At 43.4% G+C, this 26,386-nt stretch overlaps 1 protein-coding gene across 1 annotated transcript; it reads left to right on the top strand.

Annotated features, from left to right (window-relative positions):
• The first annotated feature begins 8,653 nt into the window (after nucleotides 1–8,653).
• LOC124257445 (low-density lipoprotein receptor-related protein 4-like) lies at nucleotides 8,654–24,699 on the top strand. The gene is made up of 17 exons (XM_046691500.1): nucleotides 8,654–8,723; nucleotides 10,100–10,201; nucleotides 10,735–10,992; nucleotides 11,297–11,450; nucleotides 12,151–12,285; nucleotides 12,701–12,812; nucleotides 16,241–16,403; nucleotides 17,587–17,706; nucleotides 18,767–18,997; nucleotides 19,586–19,763; nucleotides 20,080–20,198; nucleotides 20,763–20,919; nucleotides 21,095–21,207; nucleotides 21,953–22,078; nucleotides 22,439–22,612; nucleotides 23,854–23,962; nucleotides 24,176–24,699. The coding sequence occupies exons 1-17, from the start codon at nucleotides 8,654–8,656 to the stop codon at nucleotides 24,675–24,677; spliced, it is 2,823 nt and encodes a 940-aa protein (XP_046547456.1). The 3' UTR covers nucleotides 24,678–24,699.
• The last annotated feature ends 1,687 nt before the right edge of the window (nucleotides 24,700–26,386 follow it).

Genomic DNA, 26,386 nt, shown 5'->3' with positions numbered 1-26,386 from the left:
ACAACAAAGGTTAGACCTGGTTCACCCATCTTAAAGAATGTAACAACCGTTTTTCATTGGAGTGTTTTCATCTCAAAACCAGCCCTACTGAATTTGTGATTAAAAATTGAACGTTATTGTCGAGCGCCGTGTTATCGGAACACCGAACTGTAATCCCTGTTGAATGCAATTGAGTTATTTAATTGTGAGTGCACATGTTTTGATTGTTTGCGACACAGAACACATGGGTGAGGTGCTGTGTAAACTATTCAGTGCTGCATGGACAAGCTGATACACGTGCACAGAAATAGTACATGCAACTATTCAAACATACGTCTGGCTCTAACCTTAGTGCGGCCAGCTCGCGTCCTGTTTGCGACGAGGTATTGTTTTAACGATTAGACAAAAGGTTTCTCCGCGCGACTGTGACGCGAACACGAACACACAGCGCGACTAGATATCAGGAACCCGATCCACAAAGTGTTTGTAACGTTACGACCTGTCGTAACTCTATACGTTATCATAGGCTCACGAATGTCGCAACGCTTGTGGACGGGCCCTGGTCGTATAGTGCGCCACTACAGTGCAACATGTCCAACCAATATATTGATAAACTGTCCACATAGGTTCAACATTAACAGAGATCAGCTCGAGATCGTGAGATCTACTGTAACATCAGTTCGGTATTGTTTGATACACCTTGCTCCAGATAACGCATGAGTGCAGGTATAGAATCACTTACCTGAAAGCAATATGACAGAGGACGTGCTCGGCGGGATGTACATGTTTATAGGTGGTTGACGAGCCGTGACGTGGATAGCAGCTTATGTCAGATACACGTTAATGTCAGGTACTGGGACAGTCGTGATTAAAGGCGGAATATAAGGTCATATTGACATCATCAATGACTGTTTTACGTCATATTGACATCATCAATGACTGTTTTACGTCATATTGACATCATCAATGACTGTTTTACGTCATACTAACATAATCATTGACTGTTTTATGTTATACCGACATTAACAATGACTATTTATTGATTGTGTCATATTGACACCATCACTGTTTTATGATTGTGTCATATTGACCGACATTTTTATGATTGTGTCATATTGACACACTGTTTTATGATTGTGTCATATATGTTTTATGATTGTGTCATATTGACACCATCACTGTTTTATGATTGTGTCATATTGACACCATCACTGTTTTATGATTGTGTCATATTGACACCATCACTGTTTTATGATTGTGTCATATTGACACCATCACTGTTTTATGATTGTGTCATATTGACACTATCACTGTTTTATGATTGTGTCATATTGACACCATCACTGTTTTATGATTGTGTCATATTGACACCATCACTGTTTTATGAATGTTCAGTGCCATTTAGAAAGTGGTCAAATGTAACATATGTTATATTTGAGATTACACTTTCGTAGTAAAGTGCAGATTCTAGTACTTTTGTTGGGTTGAGTCCCATTCGGACTTGAACTCACACCCTCAGAGCCAGGTACTTAATCGCCAACAAACAAAGTCTGCCGCCTAACCCGCTCAGCCTGCGCGACTTCCACAAAAATGGATGTCGGACAACTGCTAGTCTAGACTGCGGATTTTATGTATCCCTCTCATAAGTGTAAATTGGCATGGCTCTCACGACCGAAAGCTATGATTACACAATGCCATTTAGAAAGTTGTCAAATGTAACATATATTATATTTGGGATTTACATTTTCTCAGTAAAGTACAGATTCTAGTATTTTTGTAGGTGCCTGATTCTGAGGGTGTGGGTTCGAATCCCAGATTTGACTCAACCAACCAACAGTACTAGAATCTACACTTTACTTAAAAAATGTAATCCCCAAATATAGCATATGTTTTATCACAGTTTTATGGTTTGCTTCATACGGGCCTGATCAGTGCTTGTTTTCAGCAACATAACTGCATTTATCATCATCCTACCATGACACGGAATACAAGCTGATAATACCAAGTTTCAGGTCAGATGCTGGAATCACAAGGATATCCTCAGCTGGATGTGGCGTGTTACTCCAGCTGTACATCTACACACTATACCTGCACATGTAACATGCTACATCCTCCTTGATGTTCTCAGTTACTTCCCTTGATTTCAATCATCCTCATCGGTTTTCAGTAATGTTGTAGTAATGTGTTTCTTTATCATTGATCCTAAAGTAGAGTAAATCGGAGGAATATAACCACCACCCACCCAAACCACAGGAAACATACATGTCAACTCTGTCTTCATCGTACATCCCGTATTCATCTCCGGTATGTTATCCTATATATGCTGTGCTATAGTGGTCAAACACCTGCCCTCTTACTTACACCCCTGATTTACGATTTATTAATAACAGTCGATAGTGAAACCCCCCACCCCTACCCCCCCTCTCGCTGTTTCATGTTAAGATCTGTGATCATGCATGCATATTCGCGAACTATATGACAAACGAGGAGAGAGTTGACGTCAAGTCATTACAGTCACCTTTACCTTTGTAGCTGGCGATCGATAAGCTCTTTCTTCGAATCTTGTCCCAATTTGTTTTTTCGGGTTGCAAAACAGCCAACGCCTTAGCAAAGCTTTCAAAACGATTTCATAGTCTATCTGAGGAAATTCCTCCACTTGTCTAATTTGTGACAAAAGAGACATTCTATTCACAACAACAAACCATAGCCTAAAGTAGTGTCTATATGACAGTGTACACCTACACATTAATATCAGACCTGTGAAGATCCGGGGTAGAATAGGTCTTCAACAACCTATGCTTGCCATGAAGGGCGACTATGCTTGTCGTAAGAGGCGACTAACGTGATCGGGTGGTCAGATTTGCTGACTTGGTTGACACATGTCATCGGTTCCCAATTGCGCAGTACGATGCTCACTGCCATATAGCCATATAGCTGGAATATTGCTGAGTGCGGCGTAAAACTGAACTCACTCACTCATACATATCAACCTGGCGGAGCAATGTTTACAGTGATGGCATCAGCAAAGAACATTCTTATCTAACCTAAAATCTGGCATTATATGTATTTTCCGGCCAAACGCATATTTCATGAACATTAGGGTATCTGTCCTGAGCTAAAGTTACATCTAGAGGATGCCCTCTTATTCCCTTCCTATAATTAAGGGGAAATCACCACAAGACGTTATCACTATTCTGGCATCAAGGCGGCTCCGTTCTGGCATCAAGACGGCCATATATTCTGGGTTCAAGGCGGCTCCGTTCTGGCATCAAGGCGGCTCCGTTCTGGCATCAAGGCGGCTCTATATTCTGGGATCAAGGCGGCCCTATATTCTGGGATCAAGGCGGCTCCGTTCTGGCATCAAGACGGCCCTATATTCTGGCATCAAGACGGCTCCGTTCTGGCTTCAAGACGGCTCTATATTCTGGGATCAAGGCGGCCCTATATTCTGGGATCAAGGCGGCTCCGTTCTGGCATCAAGACGGCCCTATATTCTGGGATCAAGGCGGCTCCGTTCTGGCATCAAGGCGGCTCCGTTCTGGCATCAAGGCGGCTCCATTCTAGCATCAAGGCGGCTCCGTTCTGGGATCAAGGCGGCTCCGTTCTGGCATCAAGGCGGCTCTATATTCTGGCATCAAGGCGGCTCCGTTCTGGCATCAAGGCGGCTCCGTTCTGGCATCAAGGCGGCTCCGTTCTGGCATCAAGGCGGCTCCGTTCTGGGATCAAGGCGGCTCCGTTCTGGCATCAAGGCGGCTCCGTTCTGGGATCAAGGCGGCTCCGTTCTGGCATCAAGGCGGCTCCGTTCTGGCATCAAGGCGGCTCCGTTCTGGCATCAAGGCGGCTCCGTTCTGGCATCAAGGCAGCTCCGTTCTGGCATCAAGACGGCTCCGTTCTGGCATCAAGGCGGATCCGTTCTGGCATCAAGGCGGCTCCGTTCTGGCATCAAGGCGGCTCCGTTCTGGCATCAAGGCGGCTCCGTTCTGGCATCAAGGCGGCTCCATTCTAGCATCAAGGCGGCTCCGTTCTGGCATCAAGGCGCAAGATCGGAATTGATCAGTATCGATTTACGAACATGAGATTCAATATCTTCGTATTCCCGCTCATTTCTTCATTTGCGTGAGAGTAACAAATTGGATTTTATTCACAAGCTGTTTTACCCTTCTTCGTGCACATGCTATTGTTTCCTAACATTTCATCACTTTTCTTTACTTTCAGGTTTTGAAAGCAATACCCTCTTTTGGTGTGAAGGTAACACACTTTGGCATACCAACAACACTATCGGCTGGCTCTCAGGAGATACATCCATCAATCCTCAAAAGGTGACTTTCGGAAAAACTGTGTTTGCATCCATATCTTTCCTGTACAGGAACAACTATCTGCTGTTCGGCGAGAAGGGCAGCGGTACAATCTTCCTGTACAGGGACACGCCCGATCGTGTTGCTACTTACACCCAGGTCGGCACATCAGAAAAAATAGGAGAACTTGCCGTTGATTGGGTGAACTTCAATGTATACTGGTGCGACAGTGTCTATTCGTGGATTGGCTTGCAGGCCATAGCACGTGACCTGAGCAGGATCTCCTACAATGACAAGCAGCGGATTATTGTTGAGAAGTCCCTTGAGACGCCTTACGGTATCGCGGTGTCCCCTGAACACAGGTACGTTTAGCACTACATTCAGGAAAACTGTGTTAGGTTGTTTGTTGCCTCAGCAGTATATTCCAGTTGTGTGTAGGTTGTAATTCATCGAGTCGGAATTGGCAACACAGAGACCGATATTATGAACACCGATACACAACGTTCTGCAGTTATTTAGTCACAGACACTGAACACTCGATCCATTAAACCGCCTTTTACAACGAACTGACTGCTCGGAATCAGTGGGGTTTACTGTAGTCCCGATGGGGTAAACACTCTGAAGCACTGAGCAAGTGCGTGATCTGGAAAACCCTCATGTTTATTATGTCGGTATTTATAAAAACAGAAAAAAAAGAAACGGCGCTTCACATAAATGTTTAAAAAAAAGTAAATTTTCTTCGGAGGTTCGAGGTGCATGTCAAAACATATTCAGTATGGAATCGACTAATGATGGACAATTTGCACATATAGTTGTATATTTGTATAGTTTGGATGTTTGAGAGCGGGATGCTCACACGTCTGGTTTATTAATATGAATATGATATACCATAAAATTTACATCACTTTATAAGAAACACAGTTACCTTTTCCATTACGGTAGAGAACTAAAACCATAGCAGAGCCATGTTCTCCATAGACCACATGCACATAACGTCTTCAGGAAGATTTCAGATGTAACAAATGTGAACCTTTTAGATTGCACTTTCTTGGTAAGGGTAAGAACTCTAGAATGGTATTCTAACCCTCTCTGAGAGTAAGGCATCTCCAGCACACACAGTGAGCAATGACAGCAATGAGGTTTATAAACCAAACTGATCATGATTTCAAATTATCTTTGTTTGGTTTTCTGTTTTGGAAAAACATATTTGACATCACCAATGCACTTAAAAACTTATCTTTATTTAACGTCAACAGTTTTATTTTCTGGACTGACCATGGGAGCAAGCCCCGGATAGAACGAGCGACTTTACAGGGCAAACAGAGACGGCCGCTCATCTGGACGGGGCTACAACGTCCGATGGCGATCACCGTCGACCCACAAACCACGAAGTTGTTCTGGATCGACCATGCACGTGCCACCTTGGAGACCTGCAACTTTGAGGGTGAAGGTCGCCGGGTTGTACTACAACGGGTGGGCTACAGACTGACGAGTGTGGCGGTATTCCAGGTACGACAATGTCGATGTGAAATATCAACGACAGAACAAAAGTATCAATCGATTGTTTACCCAAACAGATTCCATGCGTAAAGGAAATTGTATGAATGGATCTCTGAAAATCATCGCATATACACCAGCGTATCACATAGAATGGTCAGCCAATCGCAATTATACAAATTTGAGTGAAACCCCTCTGAGCCGGACATAGGAAGTCCAGAATTGCTTCCTATTTGATGGCTATAACTGGAAACGTGCTAATATTAAAAACCACATACAGTGAACTGCTTTAATTCAATTTTTGCGGTCTATCCAGTCACAGTCCGGCTTTACGGGGTTGAGTAAAGTAAGTTAGCCATATATGTTAAGGTTAGGTGAAAACAGTAGTAGTTCTGCTTTGTTTAATGCAAATATTAATTTAATATTTGATTCTGGACCAGACAAACCAGTGGTTGATGACATAAGCAAATGCTCATGCTTTCGGGAACCGCAATACGTAGATCCCGCACTTCACCCGTCCGGGTCCACTTGGTCACCTCGCACAAATAACACAGACAGGATTCAACCCTCAATATCCAACATGTAGTTCTATATGGTAATGGAACTGAAATACAGTTATCCCAGGGCATATAAGCCAAGTGTAGGGGTGTCAATTGTTGTGAAATTATAGATGGAGGCAAGAGAGAAGCCGAAGAAACTACCAAAATAGAGACAGAGACTTATTGACTCAGTTGGGTGTAAGGTCGGTGTCGGATATCACTACCTGTCGGTTGAATATTTCGGGTCTATCACTACCTGTCGGTTGAATATTTCGGGTCTATCACTACCTGTCGGTTGATTATTTCGGGTCTATCACTACCTGTCGGTTGATTATTTCGGGTATATCACTACCTGTCGGTTGAATATTTCGGGTATATCAACGCCTGATCAGTTGATTATTTCGATATATCAATGCCTGTCAGTTACATATGTTGGATATTTTACAGGCCTCATAGTGGATTATTTCGGATATATCAGTGTCTGTCAGTTACATATGTCGGATATTTTACAGGCCTAATAGTTGATTAGTTCGGATATATCACTAGATGCCGGTTGATTATTTCGGATATATCACTGCCTGCCAGTTGTTAGTTCGGATATACCGAGGCCTGTCAGTTGGTAGTTCGGATATATCACTGCCTGCCAGTTGTTAGTTTGGATATCGAGGCCTGTCAGTTGTTAGTTCGGATATATCGTGGCCTGTCAGTTGTTAGTTCGGATATATCACTGCCTGTCAGTTGGTAGTTCGGATATGTCGAGGCCTGCCAGTTGTCATTTCGGATATATCGAGGCCTGCCAGTTGTTAGTTCGGATACATCGAGACCTGTCAGTTGTTAGTTCGGATACATCGAGGCCTGTCAGTTGTTAGTTCGGATATATCGAGGCCTGCCAGTTGTTAGTTCGGATATATCATTGCCTGCCAGTTTTTAGTTCGGATATCGAGGCCTGTCAGTTGTTAGTTCGGATATATCGAGGCCTGTCAGTTGTCAGATCGGATACATCGAGGCCTGTCAGTTGTTGGTTCGGATATATCGAGGGCTGTTAGTTCGGATATATTACTGCCTGCCAGTTGGTAGTTTGGATATCGAGGCCTGTCAGTTGTTAGGTCGGATATATCGAAGCCTGTCAGTTGTTAGTTCGGATATATCGAGGCCTGTCAGTTGTAAGTTGGGATATATCGAGGCCTGTCAGTTGTCAGTTCGGATATATCGAGGCCTGTCAGTTGTTGGTTTGGATATCGAGGCCTGTCAGTTGTTAGTTCGGATATATCGAGGGCTGCCAGTTGTTAGGTCGGATATATCACTGCCTGCCAGTTGGTAGATCGGATATCGAGGCCTGTCAGTTGTTAGTTTGGATATATCGAGGCCTGTCAGTTGTTATGTCGGATATATCACTACCTGCCAGTTGTTAGCTCGGATATCGAGGCCTGCCAGTTGTCAGTTCGGATATATCGAGGCCTGTCAGTTGTTAGTTTGGATATATCGAGGCCTGTCAGTTGTTAGTTCGCATATATCACTGCCTGCCAGTCGTTAGGTCGGATATATCACTGCCTGTTAGTTGTTAGTTCGGATATCGAGGCCTGTCAGTTGTTAGTTCGGATATATCGAGGGCTGTTAGTTCGGATATATTACTGCCTGCCAGTTGGTGGTTTGGATATCGAGGCCTGTCAGTTGTTAGGTCGGATATATCGAGGCCTGTCAGTTGTTAATTCGGATATATCGAGGCCTGTCAGTTGTAAGTTGGGATATATCGAGGCCTGTCAGTTGTTAGTTTGGATATATCGAGGCCTGTCAGTTGTTATGTCGGATATATCACTACCTGCCAGTTGGTAGTTCGGATATCGAGGCCTGTCAGTTGTCAGTTCGGATATATCGAGGCCTGTCAGTTGTTAGGTCGGATATATCGAAGCCTGTTAGTTGTTAGTTCTGATATGTCGAGGCCTGTCAGTTGTTTGTTCGGATATATCGAGGCCTGTCAGTTGTTAGTTCGGATATATCGAAAATTGGAACTGACGCACGTCGTCGAACTCTACGAGAAAGAAAAAAAGAAACTTCGAATCAGGGATTTGATAACACGATGATTGATTTCTTGTAACCTGTTTTAAAGGGGCGCAACTCTGTACAGCTGATTAAGCGGGGGGTCATCTGTTTCCGGATACAGCAAATATTTAACTCTGAAACTATAGGTACATTTGGTATAGTCACGGCTCCGTCCTTCCCGTACTGAGTTGTCTGATACGCGAAAACATACCACTTCTGTTTCAGGAGCATCTCCTGTTTACGGAAGCAAATGGTAAATCCATAAATGTTGTGAACAAGGACACGGGCGTGACGTCAGCACGTATGTTGCCCTTCACCTATGAACCTGTGGGCGTGGCGGTGTTTTCGGCGTCCCTGCAGCCCTTTACGCAAAGTAAGTCGTAGCATTTATGGTATATACTTTATAACATGTTTGTATTGTACCATTCAGAGGGAGGAGTTGATTTGGAAACTCGAACACAGCCACTGGAACCAGATGACGTCAGCCAACATCATCACATAGCGTGTGTATTTTGTCTTCTTTTACTTGGACACGGAAGTGACGTCATGGCATCCCACGCTCGTCTAGCAAATGATGGCTTTTCTCTCCGTTAGATTTGACGATTAACATCGTGCCAACAACTCGGTCACAAATTGGAGCTGACTATTTGTCTGAAAAGAATTAAGATATTACATTCGATAATCCATTTTATTCTGTCTTAAAATTTTCAATACCGGTATGGATTTGTTTTTCCTACATTAAATATGTTTTCTTGTAAAATATGTAAAATGGAAATGATGCTAACTTGTATGTTGAAGGCATAACCACACCCGGTGCTAGCCGTACTATTTATTTCCTTTATATTTTTGTACATGATTCATTTTGTGGTACTAGTATCACAAATGCCATCGTAAATATTGTGAAATTAGTCCAGGATCTCACAATTCGATATGGTTTTACAGATATCTTGAAATCGATCTTGTGATGTCAATAAATACATTTTTCCTACATGCAACAGAAAATGAGCAATCAGTCAACAAGTTTGTCTCACATCTCTCACATTTTAGGTAATTTCCCATATATTATTTATGAATTTCTTTTGTGCTCGTTTTATTACGCATTCCAACTAATTATATCTTTGAAAAAGCGAAATACGACACCTGGTTGATATAGCACTCTTTATAGGCTTAATTAAGTGATGATCTTTTGCGAAGAGGTATTTGATATCACAACCGCAAATAGATTTGTTGATGTATATTATTGCCACTATCACAAGACGAATGATATAAATCATTTGAACTGTAAGATATTTTTGAACGAATTTCGATCGGTATCAAGAAATAGCCTTTTCGATATAAAAGCCTGATTTTCCAAAATAAAAAATGCCATTTGAAATATAATTTTATATAAAAATACATTGGTAATATCACACATTCATTTTATGATATCATCAAATTTCTGATCGTCATTGAAATCATTTTGACATCATAAAATCGATCTGGTGATGGAAATTCAGTTTGTGATATCAACAACATGGAAGATAAAAGTCTTACTTGCTTGAACAGCAGCATCGCTGCTGGTGGCGACTCTTAATGCCACAATTCAAAGATGTAGTTGTCACTGCTACATTGTGGGTTAAATAGGTGACTCGTCTCAGTCACGTACATGGGAAGCCATCCTTGGCGTTATCCGTAAAGACATGACTCAACTAGGTTCAATTCGGCGTAGCAAGCGTCACTCATCCAGATCAATGACTCATTGTGTTGCAGGTGACTGTGACAGTCAAGGATGTAGCCATATCTGCGTTGAGGAACAAGTGGCGCCACCTGTCTCTGTGAAGGGGGCTTCACTCTCGCCGCTGATCAGAAGACGTGCACAGGTCAGGTTTATCTCTACAACCTGGAGAGATCTGAACCCTCTTTAAATCGTGGGCGGCTGGGTGCCTGCGTGGCAGAGTGGAGAGGGGTAGGGTGCTATGAGGTTGCAGGGTTGATCTGGGTGCGGCGGAGGGGCGTGGTGGGATGGGGTGGGTTTCGGTGCTGCGAGGGACGGCGCTGCAGGGTTGAATGGGGTGCGAGTGACTGTGGCGTGGCGGGATGGGGTGTGGTGGGGTGCTGCGAAGTGTGCCGAACCATGGATTAGCAAATCACAATAATCATCCCTGGTTCATTAACGCGGAAGCTGATATCTGCAGAAAAGTACTTCATTTTTAGCCCCAGGCATTTCAAATATAGTACAAGTACTATTGGGATTAAAGCTTAGTTTGCCTGACATAGCTCGAGATACACACTGATTTCACGACCACCGACGAACCTGACGACTACCGACCCCGTAATTCGCCACTTACGACAAGAACGGGTTGATGATGACCAGTGCTAACCCATACACGGTATACGTTTTGCAGCAGCTGCACCCACGACGCTATGGAAAGGCATCATCTACTCCAACCGCAGCGACATCTGCTCCATTCCCGTCACCACGATCAACAGCCATCCGTACGTTATGGCGGAGGTCACGTGTTTTGCTTCCGGCGCAAACATAACCTTCATTGCTCCAGATGTCCAGTCGTCTGCAATTTACTATTCCTCGGGAAACTCTGTTATGAAGAAGATCATTGGTGCTTCTGTTTCAATGGTCACAACAACGACCAACGAGATCACAGGTAACGCATAACTTAGATGTATAGAATATATTGTGTTCATCAAGCAAGATGGCATGCTGATCTTGTCTGCTGACCCGGACAAATTGATGAATCTTCGAGTGAAATGTTTAGATTGAGATTAACTTGTTTACAAGAAAAGTCATGGTCTCTGCATTAAGTATTTACTTATTATTGTAAGAGGAAACGGAAACTGTCGATGCAGACTGAATGTAGTACAATCCTAAAATGAAATTTAGTCACAGAAAATATATAAATATATTGTTTTCTTAAAGAAATATTATATAAAGATTTATACCATTACCAGGTTTAGTGCTGGACTACACTACAAACACCGTCATCTGGTCAGAACGGAGCGGAGGCACCATTGTGGCTCGTGGCACAGCTGCCAACTCAAGGTCAAGGACGTTATTCGGAGGGTTGGACTCACCTGCAGATATCACACTCAACTCTAAAGACCGGTGGGTAAAACTGACTCAGTGACTTCCCATTGACGGCGTGTCGCTGCAGCGAATCCTGGAGTCTTATCATTTGTTTAGCAGAGGTCATGTCAGAGGTCATGAGAAATATCCTACATTTTGTCTTGTCTTGAGCAAACAGAAAATAGTTAAACATAGAGATTTTTTCTGGGTTACATCTTCTTTTTATTCTGGTATTAAGATGTAACCCAGAAAAAAACTCTATGTTCATCAAATATCATCTTCTAAAATGCCAATCAAGCAGAAAATAGTTAATTCTTGTCCAATGTCCTTGAAGGTTGTTTGGGTCAGCATCGTATAGTGGATTATAAGTGGATAGCTATCTCCGACATTTTGATCAAGTCTTGTCTCGTGTCCATAAAAATGAATTGAGACAGCGCCAGGTCCTGATAGTGGATAGCTATCTTCGACTGTTTGATCAAGTCTTGTCTCATGTCCATAAAAATGAATTGAGACAGCGCCAGGTCCTGAGCTATCTTCGACTGTTTGATCAAGTATTGTCTCATGTCCATAAAAACGAATTGAGACAGCGCCAGGTCCTGATAGTGGATAGCTATCTTCGACTGTTTGATCAAGTCTTGTCTCATGTCCATAAAAATGAATTGAGACAGCGCCAGGTCCTGAGCTACCTTCGACTGTTTGATCAGGTCTTGTCTCATGTCCACAATATGCTTTGTTTCAGCATTCTCTACTGGATATCATCTTTTGGCACTGGCCGGATAATGAAGGGGGGCGTAGACGGGGGGTCGGCATCTGAGATGGTCGGGGACCTCAGCAGGCAGCCAGTCAGGATTACGTTTGACCGTCATATGAACAGGTTCGTACATTGGGTCGGGGAGCAGATCTTTTCTTGAACTTTTAAACAAAGAATAATCATGTATTAATATCAATCACACGTTCTCTTTGTGTTTATTACACTTGAGTTGAACAGGGTCGATCAGGGTAGTCTGGTGGTTAAAAAGTTTGCTCGTTGCGCCGAAAACCCGAGTTTGATTTCACAAATGGTGAACATATTTGTGGTATCCACTGAAGTAATGTTGTAATAATGCTGAACGGGAGGTAACCCACACATACGCACATAGTTGAAAGTATCACAATACTATTGTCAAACCAGTGCGCAATGTCTTCACAGTTGCTTTTTTGCAACTAAGTTCGGCAGACCGTCATACGTGTTACCATGACACCAAGTGTTCCTCTCTTCTGTTCTGATGGTCAACTGTCTGTTCTTGTAGATTATACTGGACGGAATCCGGCCAGGTGGGGACAATCAGTGCAGACGGGAGCGGGAAGAGGACATACCCGTCAGACACTCTACATCAGTACACCGGGGTGACGGTGTTCAAGGTAAGTCTTTAAAATATTTACCTGAATACCCCGGGATTGAAGGTTCAAGGGAGTTACTGTCTTTAGGTAACTCCTTTAGATGTGCAAAGGGTAAATCAGAGAGCGTTCTTGTTTAGAAAATGTGCTTCTAAACTGTGTCATTTAATAATGATAAAATACGGTTCCTCGATTTGCTGTATGTTTGCAACTTCAAAGAGGTGAAAATAATACTTTTTTACAAATATTTTCAAAAATGTTTTTTTATTTAACTTTATCCCTCAGTTGCAATTTACAACAAGGTACTTAGGAAAAACTGTTGCCTCTCTACTGAAGTGAAATGACAATTGATCATACATTATCATATAAATAAAATATAAGTGCTGGTGCATTTGAATGCTGTCTGTGAGAGGACCTTGTTAATAAACAAACATATTATTTCATGCTGTATTACATGGCTTTGCGTGTTACACGACCTTGGGTGTTACATGATCTAGGGTGTTACATGGCCTTGTGTGTTACATGATCTAGGGTGTTACATGGCCTTGCGTGTTACATGACCTTGGGTGTTACATGATCTAGGGTGTTACATGGCCTTGTGTGTTACATGACCTTGGGTGTTACATGACCTTGGGTGTTACATGAACTTGGGTGTTACATGAACTTGGGTGTTACATGATCTAGGGTGTTACACGACCTTGGGTGTTACATGATCTAGGGCGTTACATGACCTTGGGTGTTACATGATCTAGGGTGTTACATGATCTAGGGTGTTACATGACCTTGAATGTTACATGAACTTGGGTGTTACATGATCTAGGGTGTTACATGGCCTTGTGTGTTACATGACCTTGGGTGTTACATGACCTTGGGTGTTACATGAACTTGGGTGTTACACGACCTTGGTTGTTACATGATCTAGGGTTTTACATGACCTTGGGTGTTACATGACATTGGGTGTTACATGATCTAGGGTGTTACATGATCTAGGGTGTTACACGACCTTGGGTGTTACATGATCTAGGGTGTTACATGACCTTGGGTGTTACATGATCTAGGGTGTTACATGATCTTGGGTGTTACATGACCTTGGGTGTTACATGATCTAGGGTGTTACATGACCTTGGGTGTTACATGACCTTGGGTGTTACATGATCTTGGGTGTTACATGACCTTGGGTGTTACATGATCTAGGGTGTTACATGACCTTGGGTGTTACATGACCTTGGGTGTTACATGACCTTGGGTGTTACATGAACTTGGGTGTTACATGAACTTGGGTGTTACATGATCTAGGGTGTTACACGACCTTGGGTGTTACATGATCTAGGGTGTTACATGACATTCTAGGGTGTTACATGATCTAGGGTGTTACATGACCTTGAGTGTTACTTGGGTGTTACATGATCTAGGGTGTTACATGGCCTTGTGTGTTACATGACCTTGGGTGTTACATGAACTTAGGTGGGTGTTACATGATTAAAGGGGTGTTACATGACCTTGGGTGTTACATGACCTTGGGTGTTACATGATCTAGGGTGTTACATGATCTAGGGTGTTACACGACCTTGGGTGTTACATGATCTAGGGTGTTACATGACCTTGGGTGTTACATGATCTAGGGTGTTACATGACCTTGGGTGTTACATGACCTTGGGTGTTACATGATCTTGGGTGTTACATGACCTTGGGTGTTACATGATCTAGGGTGTTACATGATCTAGGGTGTTACATGACCTTGGGTGTTACATGATCTAGGGTGTTACATGACCTTGGGTGTTACATGATGATCTAGGGTGTTACATGATCTAAGGTGTTACATGATCTACACATGACCTTGGGTGTTACATGACCTTGGGTGTTACATGACATTGGGTGTTACATGACATGATGGGTGTTACATGATCTAGGGTGTTACACGACCTTGGGTGTTACATGATCTAGGGAGTTACATGACCTTGGGTGTTACATGAACTTGGGTGTTACATGACCTTGGGTGTTACATGATCTAGGGTGTTACATGATCTAGGGTGTTACACGACCTTGGTTGTTACATGATCTAGGGTGTTACATGACCTTGGGTGTTACATGACATTGGGTGTTACATGAACCTGGGTGTTACATGATCTAGGGTGTTACACGACCTTGGGTGTTACATGATCTAGGGTGTTACATGACCTTGGGTGTTACATGATCTAGGGTGTTACATTATCTAGGGTGTTACATGATCTTGGGTGTTACATGATCTAGGGTGCTACATGACCTTGGGTGTTACATGACCTTGGTTGTTACATGACATTGGGTGTTACATGACCTTGGGTGTTACATGAACTTGGGTGTCACATGAACTTGGGTGTTACATGATTTAGGGTGTTACATGATCTTGGGTGTTACATGATCTTGGGTGTTACATGACATTGGGTGTTATTATGAACCTGGGTGTTACATGATCTAGGGTGTTACACGACCTTGGGTGTTACATGATCTAGGGTGTTACATGACCTTGGGTGTTACATGATCTAGGGTGTTACATGATCTAGGGTGTTACATGACCTTGGGTGTTACATGATCTAGGGTGTTACATGATCTAGGGTGTTACATGAACTTGGGTGTTACATGATCTAGGGTGCTACATGACCTTGGGTGTTACATGACCTTGGGTGTTACATGATCTAGGGTGTTACATGACCTTGGGTGTTACATGAACTTGGGTGTTACATGACCTTGGGTGTTACATGATTTAGGGTGTTACATGTCCTTGGGTGTTACATGACCTTGGGTGTTACATGAACTTGGGTGTTACATGATCTAGGGTGTTACATGATCTAGGGTGTTACATGACCTTGGGTGTTACATGATCTAGGGTGTTACATGTCCTTGGGTGTTACATGACCTTGGGTGTTACATGATCTAGGGTGTTACATGATCTAGGGTGTTACATGACCTTGGGTGTTACATGATCTAGGGTGTTACATGATCTAGGGTGTTACATGACCTTGGGTGTTACATGATCTAGGGTGTTACATGACCTTGGGTGTTACATGAACTTGGGTGTTACATGATCTAGGGTGTTACACGACCTTGGGTGTTACATGATGAACTAGGGTGTTACATGATCTAGGGTGTTACATGACCTTGGGTGTTACATGAACTTGGGTGTTACATGATCTAGGGTGTTACATGACGTTGGGTGTTACATGATTTAGGGTGTTACATGGACTTGGGTGTTACATGAACTTGGGTGTTACATGACCTTGGGTGTTACATGATCTAGGGTGTTACACGACCTTGGGTGTTACATGATCTAGGGTGTTACATGACCTTGGGTGTTACATGATCTAGGGTGTTACATGACCTTGGGTGTTACATGAACTTGGGTGTTACATGATCTAGGGTGTTACATGATCTAGGGTGTTACTTCACCTTGTATGTAACGTTTGTGTTGCATACAGAACTACCTTCTATGGGCTGCCATCGATAAAGATGGAGTGAAGATAAATGTGTCGGTCATCAGTGGGGACGGTCTGGAGGCCCAAACACCTTTCAGCGTGCCTGGGATGACCCACGTGACGGACATAGTGGCCTACGACACCGACGACAATCCTGCCGTAATAAGTAAGCCGGCTATCTTTCCATACAGCCTCTGCATTCACTGTCTTCACGTTGTATTCCTATGGGACGGTGACGTGAACGTCATGGCGATGTTTCGAGATATCACCAGCGTCTTCTATGTGACCATGTATTGAATGGGTTCCCCGGGGTCAATGTTTCGAGATATCACCAGCGTCTTCTATGTGACCATGTACTGAATGGGTTCCCCGGGGTCAATGTTTGGAGATATCACCAGCGTCTTCTATGTGACCATGTATTGAATGGGTTCCCCGGGGTCAATGTTTGGAGATATCACCAGCGTCTTCTATGTGACCATGTATTGAATGGGTTCCCCGGGGTCAATGTTTGGAGATATCACCAGCGTCTTCTATGTGACCATGTATTAAATGGTTCCCCAATGTTTCGAGATATCACGAGCGTCTTCTATGTGACCATGTATTGAATGGGTTCCCCGGGGTCAATGTTTCGAGATATCACCAGCGTCTTCTATGTGACCATGTATTGAATGGTTCCCCGGGGTCAATGTTTCGAGATATCACCAGCGTCTTCTATGTGACCATATATTGAATGGTTCCCCGGGGTCAATGTTTCGAGATATCACCAGCGTCTTCTATGTGACTATGTATTGAATGGGTTCGCCGGGGTCAATGAACGTTCATAGTCTACAACTGTCGCAGTTCCGTTAGCATAGACTTACTAGTGCCGTAACTATGTTCTTCAGTTGACACTTGCGGGTGTCGTAAAGCTACGAGCTCTTTGTTTATCGGAGGCCATCATCCTACATCATGTGGGGGAAGTCAGAGTCAGTGAGTCAGTTTAGTTTTACGCCGCTTTTAGCAATATTCCAGCAATATCAGGACGGTGCACACCAGAAATTGCCTTCACAGATTGTACCCATGCGGGGAATCGAACCCAGATCTTCGGAAAATCAGATGTACTTATGGGCAAAAATGTGAGCAACATGCAGGACATGGTCAGACCATAGCAAAACAATGTGAATTGTTTCTTACATACTTATTCAGCATAGCAGACAGTGTTACCTTCAAATGATCATTTCTGTTAGACAAGTCTTACATAACGTAATGTTGAATTTACTCATCTACTTGATTGACGCTTATTTCGTCGTTGCAATCAGGATCTGAGGTATCCTGTGTATTGTTGTAAATAGAGCGGTCGTATGTTGCAGATCCTTGTGACGCGGACAACGGTGGTTGTGATCACCTCTGCCTTCCTGTGCAGGACACCTTCAAGTGCTACTGTAACTTCGGCTACAGATTGCAGTCGAATCAGAAGACGTGTCGCTCATGTATGTCCTTAGAGAATCATCTCAGACTAGTCCCTACTACAGCAGTGTCATGTGGTATTAATATGTTACACAAACCAGAAGATGTAGGTACAATTTGAACATTTGAAGATGAACTCCCCACGCCAAACTGAGTTGAGTTGAGTTGGGCTTTACGTCACATCGGCATTATTCTAGTCTGCATTAATAAATATTGTAAGTACAGAGTCAAAATGAGTTTCATTTCAAAAACATATATTCATTACATTGTCATTTAAAGACAGAAAAAGTCATAGCACTAAATTTAGAAGCAGGCAATTTGTTAGTCACATTACACAGTTATAATTTATGATACAGATCAACTTCCCTCAGGTAGTTCACTATCAGATGAGCGCTCACGCGGGAGAACAGATCTTTCAGATTTGTTGCAATGTGAGTCCCTTGCAGACGATAAGTCCACACAGTCAAGCAGAATATGCTTGATGGTGAAAACCATATTGTAAGAGACACGCATGGGTGGTCCATCCCCATCCTTTTTCAGCAGATAGCCATGTGTAAACCGACTAAGGCCAATACGACATCGTCGTAAAATTACCTCATCACGTCTTGACTGACAACCCAAGTAGGTATAACCAATTGTTGGCTTCAATTCATACAGTTTATTTATTCCTACTTGAGTGTCCCACCTTTTTTGCATGATGTCCCGAGTATAGCTTTTGATAGTGGGTTTGAAATCACTGTACGGGATCAGCAGTGGAGATAAGGGCTTGTCAAGAGCTGCTTTAGCTGCGCTGACTTCGGCGATGCTGGCTGGGGCGGGATCAGTCCGAGATTGTTTAGAATATATACTAATAAATTACGTGTGTTCCAAAATACTGGAACAAACATTATCCTTAGGTTTGCGAACAAAAATATACTTATCTCATTTTTGAGGATTAAATCATTACTTTTGTGAACAATAAGAATCAATGATTACACAATGCAGAATTAACACAGGGGAGATTAATGAAGAAGACAGTCTAACAGTTTCTACCTGTTGTGAAGCACGAACACTCCACGATAAGTGCTGTCCTGTTGTTTGCAGTTGTTGTTCAGAAGGACTTCTTCTTGGTGCTGGACGAGACCACCATGAGGATCCACCAAGTGGCCGAGGCAGACGGCGCCGTGCATACCGTCCCCATTCTGAAAGACAACAACATCAGTGTCATCACGTTCGACGTGAAGCTGAGGAAGGTGGTGTGGTACGACGCCAGGAGACACATCATCAAGAAGGCGAATCTGGACGGGTCAGAGGAAGACACTGTCATCAGTACTGGTACGTTATGCAGCGTCCATAGTGAACTTGTGGGAATCAGAGCAGCTATACACTAATGTACACTAAGAGGTCACCAGCAAGTGCTTCCAGTGAAACTCATTGAATGAGTGAAGACGTATTGCGGTGCCTTAGGCCCGAACCTTTCGCAGTTTGATCACGAGGAATAGCTATATGGGCAGACCACATGCGCTGTCCCGAACAGAGTAAGATAAAGCTAAATCGTAATTATGTGTGTTTCGTCAATAAAGTAAACGTCGAAGAGGAGTAAACGACTTTTCATGATCATTCACACAAAGACGGAGTAGGAATAAGTACTACAAAACATTGTGCTTACAAATAAAGCATTTGATGTATAAAAATATTCCTCTCTTCTAACTCCTCTCTTTTCGGGCTTTCTTCCCACATTAGACTAACACGCCCTAGCTGAAATACAGTTTCAACATTAAATCATCACTAACTCTTAGTAATAGTATGATGGTCACGTGTGACAATGTACTAAGCATAAATTGATACTTTCCAGTTGGTGTTAACAACGAATGTGAAGATTTATGTTAAATTTGTTGAAACGGTTCGTGTATTCCTCTTTAGAAACGCAGACTGTGAAGGACATGGAGATTGACCCCTCTACAAGCAACATCTTCTACACTGTGTCGTCCCCCCTCGGCGGCGGGGCAGTATATGTTGTTACACATGATGGCGTCACGACCAGGACGTTAAGAAGGACCACAGAGAACCCTGGGGCGATAACTCTCTACCCCAGATCAGGGTAAGTACTGACGGCAGTACAAACAGTGTGGCTTGTTCATGTGTGATCTCTTGTTGTATTTGACCTCAGGGATACTCCAGCTCTGTGAGGACGGAATTGGCATAGGGCTGTAAATAACCGTGTCTATCAACCCATGCATCGATGTTATGATACAGGATCTCGGCCATGTTCTTCAAATTCACCCAACAGAATTTTGGGTCAGCGCTATATCCTTCGTTGAGTGTGGAGTATGGTATTGAAATGCGTTGAAGGTACAAACCCGTCTGGTGATATGTAATATGTTTAAAACAATTGACTGATTATTTAATATTTGTAGACTGCTTGTATGGGCCGAGGGTTCTGTAATCAAAATGGCAGACATGAGCGGAAGTGGCGTATCAACGTTGAGTCTATCAGGCCTCACGACAATCAGCGACCTAAAGATTGATCCTGACGGTAGGTGTTCTGTACCACCATACATCAAGTAAACTGTAAATGGGTTCTTTGTCTCACTTAGAAGGAACTGCAACTGTGAACTGTTACTTGGGGGATATTACATGACGTCATGGAGGTATATCAGCAGATCTGTCTCCTCTGTGTACCAACACCTAAACTTAGATGGTTTGGGAAAATATCCTTTTCATTTTATGCAGCAACATTGTGGAATGAATTGCCTGTTGACTTGAACAAAATTGAAAATCTCTGCACTTTCAAAAGGACTTTAAAGACCTTCCAGCCTTCTAGCAACACAGCCTAATCTTGCCCCTAGTTACAAACTTTGTAAAAACCAGTAGACTGTTGTTAGCGCTGTGAGCATTCACCCAGTGAATGGAGTTTAGCGCATTATAAATACACTTATTATTATCAACAAAGAATTTAGCGAGACGAGCAAATTGTTCACTTTAATATCTGAAGGATGTCAACTCTTCTTGTAACTTATTTATTTCCATGCAAGAAATGACAACGACGTGAGCGGATGACCTTGATATCTTACGTGAACTTCAACTCCCGGTGTTTCAGGAACAACTTTGTACGTCGCGGACTCCGACGGAGACAAGATACACAGCATCAACCTGCAGACTCGATCACAGAAGGAACTGCGTAAGAACAACCAAGAGTTTCCGGTGGCCCTAGCGGTAAAGGGAGATAACCTGTACTACATCGACAGATCTGGGAGGTAGGCTGTGCCACCATACATTGTGACTAAGATGTCTTCACAAATTCAGAAACATGTTAATTCCTATATCTGTGATTCTAAATAAAACCGTGATATGAAAGGATTTCAAAACATGTATGTACAAAACAAATGCGAATAGTTTAGATACATTAATCGCCATGTTTTACATTGAAAGGAGTATAAAAGCTATCCACAAGTCTACTGGAGTTGGAAGGTCTCCCGCATCTGATGCTGCAGAGTTTGGGTATCTCATCTCTCTGTACGACTACAACGACGACGACCGCTTGGGTATGTATTGAGCCTCAAATCTCAAGTGTCTCAATGCACGGGTTAGCGGTAGCCTCAGCACCCCGTGCATGCTTAAGAGGCGATGAACGGGATGAGGTTTAGACTCTGTGAGCTGGTTCTCTGCAGGTCCTCATACCCCAAGTACGTGTACAGATCAATGCTCATGATATCGATCACAGGATGGTTTGGTCCGCTCTTTGGTTGCCGAAACAAAAGAACTGCAATGTTGGATGATGTTCTGTCGTGCAGAGTATCGGTATAGAGTATCATTCCATTAACATGTATTGCAGGTACATGATAGCATTTTGTACAACACGACCTGTATAATCAAGGTCAAGACCTCCTCGTTACATCCCCACCTGACCAGGTATCCTTGCAACTTGTACCAAACATTCAGTCACTTACCATTGGTTACCATTTAGTTACCAACAGTAGAATTTCCCCCACAACATTGTCTTTACCATCGTTGATCCTTCCGGTAGTTAGAGTTATTCCCCTTTGACGGTTGAATACTTTGCAGCGTATTGTGCAATATGGCTTTGTAGGTTCGTGTAATGTATCACGTAATTCTACATGGAGGAACAGACATATCTCTGACAGTTGCCATGCTGTAATGTATGCGGTTTGTATAATACAACCTCTGTTGAACCTCCCAGACACACCGTGGTAAACAGTATCAAGGCAGCCATGGTCTAGAGGCCAACAAGGGGGCGATGGCGTATACTAAGTCTTGTGTTCATTCCAGTAAACAACAGGTGTCTTGCCAGCAACAGCGACTGCAGCGCGATATGTCTGCCCACCACTTCCGACAGGGTGTGCGCATGTGCAGACGGAACTGACTTGCAAGACGACAGGAAGACATGTGTTAGAGGTGGGCAACAATCTAGATATCAATTTGTTTGTCTCAGCGTAGGTAAAACCGTCCTTCTACCACATACACGCGGTGCCATAAGCTATGTGGCACGACGCTGGAACCGAATAGGTACATGTGAAATATAGACGGTGAAGACATGCGTGAAGCGTAAGTTATGGCTTGGATAAATCTAGAATATTGTATATTTTGGACAGTGCCACTCGTTATGTTAAAAGCGTCAAAGAGTTGATTATTGCCACATATTTGTTATATTACACTCAAAGGATTAGCAGGTTTTGTAGAAAACAAGTCTGTAAAATACAAGATTAACACTTGACCAATAAAACAGAAATATGCTGCTTCATTTTATTTCAACAGCCGCCGTGTGTCCTACATCTATGAAGAATGGAGCACTGACACAAGGCTGTAACCCATATCCCAGCAGGGTGTGCGGATATACGTGTAATGTCGGATACAGGTCGAACTTCCCCTCTCGGATCTCCTGCACGGCGAGTGGACAGTGGAACGTTTCTCAGGAGCTGCTCTGTACAGGTAAACACGGAGTATATATGTGACTGAGGGAGGTTTTACGCCGTTTTGAACAATATTCCAACAATACCACGGCTGGGGACACCAGAAATGAGCTTCTCATTATGCACCAGTCAATCGAACCCGGGTCTTCGGTGTGAGGAGAGGAGGCTTTAACCACTGAGCCACCCCTTCCCTGTAAAGGGACGTTCCTGCCACCACTGACTGAGCAGAGGGGCAGTATGCCACAGTTGTGTAGAGACAGATATTTCTATTCCTTGCCGTGTATGTTATTATAAGGGTAAGGCTATTCTTGAGGGCAATTATCATTTGCAAAAGTCCGAAGTCTTCCATTCCAGTTGAAAAAGACCGAGGGCTTCTGCAAATGATAATGTCCTAAAAAATAGCATTACCGTTATTATTGCTAAAATACATGGAATTTGTGTTGAAAAGAAAAAGGAAACAATGAAGGAATTTGACTGTAAATTTACTCAAAACCAACTTCTGACGGGGTTGACTGACCGAATGCAATTGTGTCATCGAACAATTCAAGTTACGTCACGACAGAACGTGACGTTATTCGACCTTGGCCTTTGACAAGACCATAACCTGCAACATGTCAAACTGTGTCAGACAACGCCAGTTGTCAGTGTTCGGTTTTGGTCCAACAACAACTTTAACAGTGCAATTGTAAAGGTTAGCACCAGCAAGAAAGCCAATATTACCGCTATTTAAAGCGGGAATTCGGGTTGCTTTGACAGGTTTGCCCCAGAATATCTGTCAGTCGAAAGCCAAAGTCGAATGAACCGACCCACCCACTATGACGTCACTTGCGACAGAACTGATAGTGGCCCGTCGTTAAGGTTGAGCGGTCCAATATCATTTGCAGCGGCCCGCAAATTTCTTATAATTCCATGTGTTTTAGCTATAATGTCTCTTATTCATCTTGTTATATTCATCTTTGATTTCCAAACATGTGTGATGTACAAAACATCAGAGATTATTGCACTAGCAAGAATCATATCACTGCAAATCTTATCAGGCCTCTTGCGAAGCACTGAAACAAAAAAGTTCAATCTCCAGGTATTGATTAGTGATTAGCGATCACCGATTGGCAGACTAGGTAGGAACATTTGTGTCAAAACCCTGCGGAGATTTAGGATCGCTGTAACTATTCGCTTCCATTTGAAAATGGAATATAATTACATTATCAACCCGAAGAAGTGAATCTGCTTGTTAAATGAGTAACTTGAATGTCTTTGTAGAGTTAGTAACCCAGCCCAAGTCTTCAAATACAAGCGCTGTCATCGGCGGGTGTGTTGCAGCAGTCGTTGTAGTCATCATCATCATTGCCGTCATCATATACATCAGAAGGTAGGATTTTCTTGTCAAAATCACACTCAAATCAACCTTGATTTATTCCAAATCTATCACTCTGGTTATTAAACGGTCCATATATCTGGACGAAGCAGATTATCTAAGTCGTGTGTATGTCAGTATTTCTCCACTAATCGTTCTGCCTGTTTGACTGAACCCCATGTTGACGATGTTTTGTTGTTAACGCTGTCCTCGTTCTTCTGTGTCAAGGCGAGGAGCTAGCGAACGACATCCGGGGCTCTCAGCTACGTGGTCCACCGAGCCAATCATAACAGTGACCAAGCCAGAGGAGATGTACGATGAGATTGGTCCTTCCGACGATACAATGAATAGATACATTTCCTTTCGAAAAATCAGCCCTAATCCTGAAAGGAAAAACTTTGCTGACGGCTCTTTGACCGCGAACCCTCTGTACGGATCGAGTTCTCAAAGAAAAAACTTTGCTGACGGCTCTGAGACCGCGAACCCTCTGTACGGATCGAGTTCTCAAAGAAAAAACTTTGCTGACGGCTCTGAGATCGCGAACCCTATGTACGGCACGAGCAACCGTCTGCCTGTCCCTGCCCCACGTCCCGCGTCCAGCTTCACCCCAAACACTAGGAGACGGATGATGAACAACGAGTCCCCCGTCCCCGACTACGACACCCCCCGATCCGAGTCTGGCTCCTACCTTGACCTTACCAATTGCCAAGAGACGGGGCCAAGAGCTTAGACCGTTCCAGTTGTCATGGAGATGACAAATAAACATAGTTAACAGACATCTCACAATTGAAAATGCGCACGTTACCTGTTTCATCTGTGTGGTCAATAACAACAGCAGTGTGGACACAGGTACAGCACGATCTCCAGGGTGCGGCGAAGTCCGACCTTACCGACCAGGTTTTGTCGCAGGGTGCAACGTATCAAAGACACATTCAATGTTATGTAACCCAGTTAAACACTGTAAAGTCAATGTTTCATGGTCCGTTCATTTTTCCGTTTGTCTTGAAGCACCAACTGGTAATTTTAATAAATTTTTTAACAAATAATTAACCACTCAACCCACTCTGGGATCTCATTATCCCTTATACTCACATTCCTCACCACTGGTTTCTCACTAATTAATCCCCAACCACCTTGGCTTCTGCCTAATTAACTTACATTCTCTAATTGTCATGGTAATCCCACTCATCTCATTTTGTTATCTTCAGCTCATCATCATGTCATTGTAGCTCATCATGTAACTTTCTTTGATGTTTGTTTCCCCACCTTTGTTATTGTTATCGTATTATCTTATCTTGTATATAAACTGGTGTACCCCATCATTCCCCCATTTGCTTGAAAACGGTATAAAGAGCCTATACTGAAACGTCGCTATTGTTAAAATACAGAAGTTGATGATCCATAAAGTTGTGTCCACCGAGCCAATCATAACAGTGACCAAGCCAGAGGAGGTGTACGATGAGATTGGTCCTTCCGACGATACAATGAATAGATACATTTCTTTTCGAAAAATCAGCCCTAATCCTCAAAGGAAAAACTTTGCTGACGGCTCTTTGACCGCGAACTCTCTGTACGTATCAAGAGTTCTCAAAGGAAAAACTTTGCTGACGGCTCTGAGACCACGAACCCTATGTACGGATCGAGTTCTCAAAGGAAAACTTTGCTGACGGCTCTGAGACCGCGAACCCTCTGTACGGATCGAGTTCTCAAAGGAAAAACTTTGCTGACGGCTCTGAGACCGCGAACCCTCTGTACGGATCGAGTTCTCAAAGGAAAAAACTTGCTGACGGCTCTGAGACCGCGAACCCTCTGTACGGATCGAGTTCTCAAAGAAAAAACTTTGCTGACGGCTCTGAGATCGCGAACCCTATGTACGGCACGAGCAACCGTCTGCCTGTCCCTGCCCCACGTCCCGCGTCCAGCTTCACCCCCAACACTAGGAGACGGATGATGAACAACGAGTCCCCCGTCCCCGACTACGACACCCCCCGATCCGAGTCTGGCTCCTACCTTGACCTTACCAATTGCCAAGAGACGGGGCCAAGAGCTTAGACCGTTCCAGTTGTCATGGAGATGACAAATAAACATAGTTAACAGACATCTCACAATTGAAAATGCGCACGTTACCTGTTTAATCTGTGTGGTCAATAACAACAGCAGTGTGGACAGTGTCGTCGTGGGCGATGTTCGGTGTATGTGTCGGCGAAGGTGGAGCGAAGACAGACACAGGTACAGCACGATCTCCAGGGTGCAGAGTCCGACCTTACCGCCATTTTGTCGCAAGCAACGTTTCAGACACACGTTCAACGTTATGTAACCCAGTGTAAACAATGTTTCATGGTCAGTTAATTTTTCCGTTTGTCTTGAAGCACCAACTGGTAATTTTAATAAATATTTTATCACTACGTTTATGTAACGTCAATCTTGTTGCAAAGTTGC

Source organism: Haliotis rubra, unplaced genomic scaffold (genome assembly GCF_003918875.1).
Source record: "Haliotis rubra isolate DU_JTF1 unplaced genomic scaffold, ASM391887v1 Scf660, whole genome shotgun sequence".
Taxonomy (NCBI): Eukaryota; Metazoa; Mollusca; class Gastropoda; order Lepetellida; family Haliotidae; genus Haliotis; species Haliotis rubra.
Note: the sequence above shows the minus strand (reverse complement) of the source record. Positions and strands in the feature narration are given on the sequence as shown.

Bases quoted from the DNA above. Each gene is read 5' to 3' on its own strand.
- LOC124257445 (XM_046691500.1), top strand. From the start codon at position 8,654: ATGTTGCCCTTCACCTATGAACCTGTGGGCGTGGCGGTGTTTTCGGCG. The intron at 12,286-12,700 runs GTTCGTACATTG...CTGTTCTTGTAG, and splicing joins TTTGACCGTCATATGAACAG to ATTATACTGGACGGAATCCG. The intron at 22,079-22,438 runs GTGGGCAACAAT...TTATTTCAACAG, and splicing joins CAGGAAGACATGTGTTAGAG to CCGCCGTGTGTCCTACATCT.